The 10,481-nt window shown below is 43.7% G+C and overlaps 1 protein-coding gene across 2 annotated transcripts; it reads right to left on the reverse strand.

The window, feature by feature from the left end:
* Window positions 1–503: 503 nt before the first annotated feature.
* LOC148216920 (transmembrane protein 254-like) lies at window positions 504–6,978 on the reverse strand. 2 transcript variants are annotated; one of them, XM_088129181.1, is made up of 4 exons: window positions 6,800–6,977; window positions 5,904–6,007; window positions 3,822–3,881; window positions 504–812 (listed from the first exon to the last, which is right to left on the reverse strand). In XM_088129181.1, the coding sequence occupies exons 1-4, from the start codon at window positions 6,884–6,886 to the stop codon at window positions 695–697; spliced, it is 369 nt and encodes a 122-aa protein (XP_087985307.1). In that variant the 5' UTR covers window positions 6,887–6,977; the 3' UTR covers window positions 504–694. The 2 variants fall into 2 exon arrangements, with proteins under 2 accessions (XP_087985307.1, XP_087985309.1); XM_088129183.1 differs by lacking the exon at window positions 504–812 and adding an exon at window positions 1,217–1,890 and having other exon boundaries at window positions 6,800–6,978.
* Between the last annotated feature and the right edge of the window lie 3,503 nt (window positions 6,979–10,481).

A 10,481-nucleotide genomic window follows, 5' to 3' on the forward strand; every position in this document is an offset into this window, starting at 1 on the left:
TTCATACCCAAAGAGGGACAGGACTTAAACTTAACCAAAAATTACAGACCAATATCATGACTCAGTAATGCCTATAAATTATTTACAATATTTTTGCAAATAGCACAACCCCTCCCAGGAGGAACCCAATGTTCAGATCAGGTAACTGGCACCAAGTGGAAATGCAGAACTGCCTGTGCCAGGCTGATTTCGCCCCCTGCCTCCCTTCTCTCCCAGGCACAGCCTGAACTCAGATTTATACAGATCACCTTCCTTATCTTATTGCTTTTATCAGACAGGGACTCTGTCCTCGGTTGACTTCTACATGCCAACACGTCACCGACCTCCGCACGGTCAGATCATCAACCTGCGGCAGTGAATAAGGCAGCAAGGGAAAGGAAATCCAACAGGACAGCAGAAGACGCTGATCCAGGAACGAGGTTGTTGCCCTGCCCTACCAATGATATTGCACAGATTGGTTTTGTGAATGAGATTATTGCCCCAAATAAGCGACATAACAGCTGTTCTCTAACACAAAGGCCTCTTTTATTATGAAACTCAGCCAGAGTACTGTACCAGAGGCATTTTATTTCTACTTTGAAAAGCAAGCACTCTGCAAGGAGAGGAGAATTTTTGATACTTGGTATTACAGGCAATACCATAAAGCTGGACCACATTTCTGCTTCTTTTCTTTTCTTCTCCCAGCTCCAGTTCTTCAGTAGCTTTTCCTTTGTGGCTTGTAAATGAACAAAAAATACAACGAAGCCATTCCAAAGAACAGCGTTTGAGTGAACCACTGAAGCTGAGTCCTGCTGTCTGTGATGCCTTTGTTACTGCAGCAAAGAGAGAGACAAATGAAGTTTAGGTAATGAAAAACAGAGACAGAGCTTCAATAAAGATGTGCGGTTTTCTGCGCGCATTCTGGAATCGGAAAGACAAGGTGCTGTCTCCCTTCCTGACTGTTCACAACGTGGAACCCAATTCCCAGTTACAAAAACTATTTTAGATCCAAAGATAAATATGGAGGAAAGGCATCTCTGACCTGATTCTTCTTCTCCCTGTATAAACTAATTCCTAATGCTCTCTATGTTTTCAGATGTATTCCCTTCTGTGGGACTGTATTAATTATTGTTTATCAAATGTGGAGAACCAACAGAAGGTGTTAATGAAAGCATTCATTCTACAATGAGAACACACAGATATTGGGTTGATATTGCTCTTGTCAGACAGGGACTCTGTCCTCAGTTGACTTCTACATGCCAACGCATCACTGACCTCTGGACGGTCAGGTCATCAACCTGCTGCAGTGAATAAGGCAGCGAGGAAAAGGAAATCCAACAGGACAGCAGAAGATTTTGTTGCCCTGCCCTACCAATGATATCGCGCAGATTGGTTTTGTGAATGAGTTTATTGCCCCAAATAACCAACATAACAGCTGTCATCTAACACAAAGGCCTGTTTTATCATGACATTCAGCCAGAGTACTGTACCAGAGGCATTTTATTTCCACCTTGCAAAGCAGGCCCTCTGCAAGGAGATGAGAACTTTTGATTAACTACTGAAAATGCGATATCCCTGATTTCCCCTTTACCAACTCCAATTGTAAGCTTATAACCAGGTTTCCCCCCAACCAAAGGACACTACTCCAAAGACGGCAACGTCTTTCCAGGTAACAGGGAAAGGTATTTTCTATCAAAAGCCAAAACGCTGAGAATTCCTTTGGTATTACGGGCAATACCGTAAAGCCGGACCACGTTTCTGCCTCCTTTTTTCCCTCTCCCAGCTCCAATTCTTCAGTGGCTTTTCCTTTGTGGCTTGTAAGCCAACAAAAAATACAACGAAGCTATTCCAAATAACAGCGTTTGAGTGAACCACTGAAGCTGAGTCCTGCTGTCTGTGATGCCTTTGATCCTGTAGCAAAAAGAGAGACAAATGAAGTTTAGGTAATGAAAAACAGAGACAGAGCTTCAATAAAGATGTGCGGTTTTCTGCGCGCATTCTGGAATCGGAAAGACAAGGTGCTGTCTCCCTTCCTGACTGTTCACAACGTGGAACCCAATTCCCAGTTACAAAAACTATTTTAGATCCAAAGATAAATATGGAGGAAAGGCATCTCTGACCTGATTCTTCTTCTCCCTGTATAAACTAATTCCTAATGCTCTCTATGTTTTCAGATGTATTCCCTTCTGTGGGACTGTATTAATTACTGTTTATCAAATGTGGAGAACCAACAGAAGGTGTTAATGAAAGCATTCATTCTACAATGAGAACACACAGATATTGGGTTGAGCCAGTACAGGTAGTCCTCACTTAATGACCACAATAGGGATTGGAAAATTGGTGGTTAAGCAGGGTGGTCATTAAGCAAGTCAACATGTCACCAGACCCAATTTTATGAACATTTTTATAATGGTCATTAAGCAAATCACATGGTCGTTAATCAAATCCAGCTTCCCTATGGACTCTTTTGCCAGAATTCACTTAATGATCACATGATTCACTTAACGACTACACTGATTTGCTTAATGACCATCATAAAAAGGTTGCAAATCATGATCATGTGACCATGGGGGTTGGTGGGATGGCTTGGATAGTTGTAAATATGAGTACAGGTCATAAAGCAGTTTTTCTGAGGCCATCGTAACTTTGAACCGTTGTTAAACAAATGTTTGTTAAGTAAGGACTACCTATCACTGCTTATATTTGCTCAGATAAAGGACAAAAGGCAGTCTATGAGGATGATGGAAGGAAATGAACCGCATGATGTATATCTGTGAACATAATGTGGCAAAGGAGGGTTGTGAAGTCAAGCCAAGGTCTCTTCTGCCTCTTGCATTTCCTATACTCCGCTCTCTACTGAGCAGGCTGCCCCTTCCAAAGGGACTTTGGGCAGGGCAGGTGTGGATCTCCTAAGCCAAGGTCAGCTATCTGCTGCTGCTTCTCTGGGCAATCTCCGTGTAACCCAGAGCAATTTTATAATTTATTTCACAATATTTTGTTAACAGGTCCAAGCTTGCAATTAAAGTACTCAGTAAAACCCTAATGGAAGTCTGGAGGAACCCTGTCCTGCACCCAAGCAAGGGATATATGGTATCCTAAGCATGAATGAGTTGTACTCATCAGTGCATGGAGTCTTATAATCTTAAAGTGAAGATTTAAGACTGTGGCAAAATCAGCTTTGAATTTCTGCATCGAATACCATCTCTTTATTACAAGAGGATGTGCTCCTTGTTCTAGCAGATAACCTGGAGACATTTGCACATTTCTCTCTATACTCCAGACCAACATTAGCCAAGAACAAGGATTAGACAGCATAGTTTCCTTCCATTGCAAGGAATGTTCTGTGTCTAATGACATGAGGCTTCAAAGACAACCTCTGAAGTCTCACTTTCTATAACAAACACACATTTTTAGGGATAATGCAACTATAAGTTATAATCCTCTAAAATATCTGGAAAACTGACCCCAAGCTGAAAGATTGGAATAAATGGGTGTAACAGCTAGATCAACGTTACCCAGTGATTCCATGACTGAGAATGGACCTGGATTGAGGCTTCCCAGGTTTTAGTCCAAGAAGTTCACAATTATGACACGCTTGCTTGCATTGACTTGTTTTAGAGAGAGAGCAAATCAAACGACAGAGCCCAAGCTGGTTCCCATCTATCCATGCAAACTGGGAAAACCACCATAAATGCGGGTGTCCTTTCTGCAACCGTTTACATGCAGGAGGCAACGCACCCCGCTCACACCCAAAGAGTATTTCTTGATGCAGAAAACTAATGTGCCAGCCCAACTGAAGGTGCTCCACCTTCATCTCCTGAAGAAGAAATTGGAGAACTTACTTGCACAGCCAAAGACTCAAAAGTGCTTCTCCAATATGAATTACACAAGTCAACCACAACCTGTAAAAAAAACAGCATCACATTTGTTGAGAATAAATTGGACATCAGTTCAGAAAATGAAAAATGCAAAAATGTCCCTCATGTCTCACTAATTAATCTTCCACTGATCACAGTGAGATTTTGATCAATCCATGCTAACCAAACTGTTACACACAGACATGATTGGTTTAATTAAGCATTTTTCTTCATAATCTATTACATTTAGCATTTTGGAAGGACTGGGGTTTTCCAAGGCAAAAGGAAGGTGACAAAGGGCTCTTGAGATCTAGCCACCCAACCCCTAAAATTATGTTCAGCCATCTCTCTGGCTTCTGATAACTGAAGGGAAAATATTCAAGAACTGTCGACCACATCTGCGCAGCCATACGGAGTAAAAATATTGTTTTAAAGAAAGCCAAATCTTAAAGTCAAACTAATTGGGAAGTTAAATTCTACCCTATGTACCTTTTTGGATATTTTCACTGAATTCCACCATGTATAATAAGCGCTTTGATGGAGTCAGATCCCACTGTTGGGTGATGGGTTACCTAGAACAAGGCTCACGGGCTCACAGCTAAACTAACTTGGCAGGTATTTTTACTGAAGAGAAATATACCAATCTTTGTGCGTACATTGTGTAGAGGTGCACAAGGTTACCACAGAACATTCCAGAAATGTTCTAACCTAGTTTCTAAACTAAAAATATAGCCATAAAGTGTAGAACTAGTTCAGTCCTTTAATCTATTATTAAATCTAGCCATATAGACCATCAATTGCTGCCTCTTCTTAGTTTTAATACAATATATTATTTCAGTACAATATTTATATCATATACATAGACTCTTAATATCCTATCTAGGTGCCTTACAATATTGGATATAGATCAGACAAAAAGGGATATTCTGTCATTATTAATTACACTTTGAGATATTAATGGTACAAGTATTATGATTATTTGACATATAAAACACACACACATACATACATACATGCCACATAAGAACACAATGGAGATTTTCATATCAAGTAATTTAGCTTAAAACAAATACCTTGATATGCTCTTCCTTCTTTTTTTAAATTTCATTTCCAATGCTACATTTAATTTTGAATATAGGAGCATCTTGTGCCCCTCTCAAATGAAATTGTTAGCCAGGTTTAACCCTCCTGTCCTTTCCATCCTGGTTTGTCTTAATGGCCCTTTTGTTGTTTTACTCTTTTCTGATGAGGAGACAACTTGGTTTCTCTTGGCTGACCAGTTCCTCAAGGATCCCAAAAGATAGTCTAGTTTTGTGCAAAAGCTGTTTCTGCTAGGAGGTTAGCTATTTAGAACCTCGATTATAAAAGACCTAATGAGGTTATGCTTATCGATCCCATCCCGCATATAAGACTAAAGTTCCTTGATGTTTTATCTTGATGTTTCATCACTGGGTTCGATATTGTCTTCTGGCCTATTCTGACTTTGGAATTGCACTGTCATTTGGTCTCAGGCCATTAAAACAGTTCGGACAGTTGGGGGCAGCCGTTCAGGAAAGGACGGGAAGGGAAGGGCTGAGAAGATGGAGGGGAGGCCGGAAGGGGGTATGCGGAGGAGAAGGGGGGGCAGGTGCCCCAGACGTGCCCTATAAAACCCCCCGGGATCCATCCAGATTCGGTGGGACTCAGAAAACCGTTCTGTTTCTGCTGACTTCCAAGACACCATGTTTGGTCTTGGCTTTGACACAAAACGTATTTCTGTATTCGTCCTTAGCTGGAATGGCTTGACCCCCAAACATTAGCATTCTGGGAGAAGCCTTTGATTTCCATCATTCCCCGTAACCTTAAACCAGTTTTCCCAAAATTGGGTTTCAAGACCCAGAAGTCTAGAAATTGCTAAGAATTCTGAGAGTTGCAAATTGCCCCAAACTGATCAGGTCCAGCTTTCTCTTGGCAAACGTAGTCCGGTTTCTTGTTTCTCTTCTTGCAACAGGACACTCCCTTGCTCGGCTTTTCCCCCAAAAAACATTGCCCAATGCAGCAAGACAAGCGGTGCTGAATTCAACTTACCCTGCGTGGAAAGCGGTTCTGTGGTTCTCCTGCAGGTATTTTGTGAACCTTCCCAATGGTCCCAGAACATCATAGGGGATCGTTGAAGGTGCAAAGACGGCCCACTAAGGGGGAGAAGGAGAAGGCCCGTTTTATTAAGCACCCCTCACTCTCCATCTCCACCATTCAAACTCCCATGTCCAGTCACCTTCCCATCCCCACAACCAAATTCACAGAGTACTGAGAGAAGAAGTTCTGGGAGATCTGGAGGAACCATCAGCTTTGTCAGCCAAATGGGGGAGCTGAAAAGGCCTCCTGGGAGAGCAGTGGAGTCCTTTCAAGAGCGCCATGTTGGGGGGCCAGCCAGGTGGGGCGACCGGACTGTGCAACAGCAGCAGGGTAAATGCGATGTGGTCCAGATCTCCCCTCCTCCTCCTCCTCCTCCTCTTCTGCCAGGGCACAAAGTGTTGGGAAGGGAAGGAAGGAAGTTGCGCTCTGCCCCTGCAAGAAGCCAGTGAATTCTGCCCCTTCCAGGGTTGAAAGGCAGCAGTCCCCCTCTGCTTGGCGTATCAACCCGCTTGCCTATCTTCGCAACAAGAGCAAGAGCAGAGCGGGCGAGGCTTCTTCGCCCCCCATCCAGCTGGTCCCCCATCCCAAGGCCGACCCGCTTTGCCTTTTCCACGCCAGCCAGCGATGCCATGTGCAACAGAAGGCAGAGTTTGGGCACGTTCCCCCACCCGCGCTCTCCGCGCTCAACGGGATTTGGTGCTGCGGAGACAGAAACCCCCTCTTCTCCTCCCCAGGATAGAAGCAGGTGGAGGGGCAGGAAGGGCACGACTACCCTTCTATAGAGGATGCTCCTCGCCTTCCCCCTCCGACTCCCCCTGGCTCCTCCCAGTCCCCTCTGGTTTCCGTACAGAGTAGTAGATGAAGGCAGCCGCAATCAGCCCCATCCAGAATGGCCGGACGGTGCAGAAGTAGGTGGTGGGGTCCCTGGGCGCCATTCTCTGGGCCAGCTCTACGCAGAGCTCCAAGGCAGCAGAAGGAGAGCGCAGCCAGCCTGGCCCAGGGGAGTGTCCAGCTGGCAGCCTCTCCACTCTGCCCGTGATATCACCCCACCTGCAGGCGGGGGGGCAGGGGCAGGGCCAGCTCAGAGGGCCGGGGGAGCACTCTGCCAGACCCGCCGGGCTTGAGGCGCTGGCTCGCTTTCTGCGCCCCGGAGAATGCCAGGCACTTCCTCTTGCACGGCCCGGGTGGCTCGCCTTTTCTCCCCAGAGCCCCGGGGAGCATGGGCAGGGGGGAGGAAGGAGCTTCTCCCCCCTTTTATTTCTCTATGAAATTTAAAAAGAGAACCGTGTGCTTAAGGTGGCCCCGTGGCGATGATCCAGCCAACTTCCCAAGGACGTTGCACAGGGAGGAAGTTGAGTTTTCAGAGTGAAAAAAAGAAAGTGAGCTTTGAATAATACCAGCCTGACTGGGGTGCGGGGGTCCAACCAGCTTTAGCAGCATGGCAGCATCGCCTTGCAACGCTGACCCCTTTTCCAATGACAGAAACTTTATTTCGGTCATTGACCGATAAAAATACATAGGGGATAATTTTGCTTTGTTTTATACTAACATCAACAACTATTGGCAAACATTTGTGGCTGAACCTTACACATAATGTAACAGAATCTTGCTACTTTTAGAGAAATACATTTATCCTGGTTGTTTAACTGATAATGCAAATAAAAATTATCAGACCCCTTTTCTGTGTGTGTCAGAACGTTGCATCCCCCCCCCCTTGTGAAATGGCATTGCGGGGTTGTTTTAGTTGCTCTGATCAAAGCTCTGAGTCCGTGGAAGGCTCTAAACACTCCTCTTAGCAGGAAGAGTAGGGACGGTTGGCTCCACGTCACCCAATGACCTCTCTGCCCAAGTATTGTTTTTGTGGAAACGACCAGTTTGTGACAGCAAAGTAGGAGCCCTGTTCAGTTCCTTTTTTTTAAAAAAAAAATCTTAAGTATAATAAGTATATTATAATGAATCATAACAATTTATAATTATAATACATTTAATTAAATTAAAGAAATATATTAATAAAATGATTTTATTATATATTTTTACAAGCAATAAAGGACAACTCTGAAAGAAAAAAAGAAGAAAGAGAAGAAAAAGAAAGTGCAGAACAAAATAAAAAGGAAAGAGAGAGAAGAGAATAAGAGAGCAAGAAGTCAGAATAATAAGTGACTTCCAACCTTCTTTGCAACAGAAATCAACAAACTTATTATCCAACCTCCCTCCTCAATATTACAAAAACCCCTTCAGCCCGTTGTTTGGTCCTTTTTCAGTCATCTAATCCCTAAGTCATCACTTCACTTTTCTCTATTTTCAGCAAAAAGTCCCTAAAAAGTTTCCATTTTTTTAAAAAAAGTTACTTATTGTTTTATCCCCAACCAAACAGTTCATTTTCGCCATTTCTGACAATTCCGACATCTTCACCAGCCATTCCTCCCTTGTGGGAATTTCAGTATTCCTCCACTGTTGTGCATATAATTGTCTTGCTGTGGTTACCATGAAAAATTGCTCTCATTTTCCTGGACAACCTGGAGGGAATTTTGAGGGAAACTGAGTCTATAGCCATCTGTTGAAAGCCTCCACCAAACGGGCCAGCTGGAGACTCCTGCTATGCTGTGCAGTAGCGTTTGGGTTAGTCGAGCTTGATATTTTTACCCGTTTTTTTTTTCTACCCACCCTTTCTACTCTTTCAAAATAGAAGCCCTTTCCTTGGAGGACGAGAGAGAAGCTGCCCCATCTGCCTGCTGGGCTGATAAAAAGGCAAGAAACTAGGATAAAAGTTTCATGGCTTGTTGGAAGTGGTATGTTTCGTTTCATGCTCTGACAAAATCATTAATTTTATTCACCAGTGGAGAATTTCCCTTTGCACAAATTCCCTTCTCCTTTTGGAGGGTGCAGTATTGCAAATTTGGAGCAAAAAAAAAAAATTGTCTTGGCCATTAGACACATTAAAAGCTTTAAATCTGCACTCCAGGGGAATTTAGGATTTCCGCTGGCTGAAAGAAGCACGGGGAAAAGGGCCTGTCCATTTCACAGAGGAGCACCAGGGGGCAGTGTTGCATTGACACAGTTTGCAGCCCAGCCAGATTTTTTAAAAGTGCCTCTGTTGGAACAAGATTGATTTGATTGATTGATTTCAGTGGGTTTTCCTTTTTAACCTTGGAGAATGTCCGTAAAAGGAAACTAGATTCTGGAATTGACGTTCAGCCTTCTTGATATGGGGTTGAAGCTTCTGAAAGTGTATAGCTTGGGAGTGTTTCTTGACCCTCAGCTATCTCTGCATTCCTGCATGATAGTGGTGATGGCAACACAGTGATGACTAGTGTGTCAGAGCAACAGCTTATGAAGTAGCCATCCTGACAGCTGTTGCCCACCCTTGGTTGCCTCCTGGCTTTGTGTATGTAGGTATTTATTTGTTAGATTTATATCCTACCCTTTATTGGGAAGCTCAAGAGAGTATACATAAGCTCTTTATCCTCTCATTTTTCCCCACCACAACAGTACTGAGAAGTAGGTTGGGTTGAGAGAAAGTGACTGCACCAAGTCAGCCAGGGAGCTGACTTGACCACCTTCTCCTAGGCCAGCTTCTTAAGTACTACAGCACACTGACTTGACCACCTTCTAGAAGAAATGGGAGTCATACCACTTAGAGCAAAAATGGAGGCGATCATCTGGGAGCAAGGCTCTCTGAAGTTGAACTGATGTGGACATGTCTATCAACTGGGAACATGCTCATGAGGGATTGTGAGTGGTTGTCCCTGCTGGGTAGCAAAACCAGGCAGACTCTGTAACTGAGAAATTTAACATCGGACTAGAGCTGTGTTTCTCAGTCTTGGCAAATTCTGCGAGTTGGACTGAACACCTGTCTGTCTGTCCTGTCTGGCTTACCAAGGAGGGCTCACAACATGAGACCTCTAGGAAGGAAGAGGCCAAACTGGAAGAAAAAAATGGAAAGCTGCTTCCATGTGGAGGTCTTCATGAGTCCTTGGGAGTCAAACTGAACTTGAAGGAAGTTCAAGGAAAGTTCAAGGAAGGAACGTGAATGGATTCTTATCAGTTTAACAAGCTGAGTCGTGATTTCTATCACCTGAATAAAGGAGAACCTTTTGTATAACACCTTGAAGTCTCAGGATTGTATTTTGTACAATTGTACAAAGTACAATTATTTTGCAAATTAGGCAGCTGTTCTGCCCCACATTTCAGTTGAACTCAGGGTGAGAACTTTCCACAGTCTTAGGCAGAAAAGGCAAGGCTACAATGGGTGGGCTCTTTATGGAGCTATCACTGAGGGGCGCCCAGAAATTTTACAGAATCCCAGAATCCTGAGGGTTTAAGACTGAGACATCACTTACCTAGAAAGCCATCAATAACTAAGTGATTCTTAAATTGGATGCCTCATGTTGTATCTCAAACCACCAAAATGCACCACACCAACTCAGAAATAGCATCTATGAAAAATCTCTACACACACACACACACAGACACACCCCTTTGAGGAATGACTCAGGAAGACATCTCAGATTCTAAGACTGAGAATAACTT

This window comes from Python bivittatus, unplaced genomic scaffold (assembly GCF_059951505.1).
Source record: "Python bivittatus isolate LINGU-HERP-01145 unplaced genomic scaffold, Pbiv_v1 ctg000050_np1212, whole genome shotgun sequence".
Taxonomy (NCBI): Eukaryota; Metazoa; Chordata; class Lepidosauria; order Squamata; family Pythonidae; genus Python; species Python bivittatus.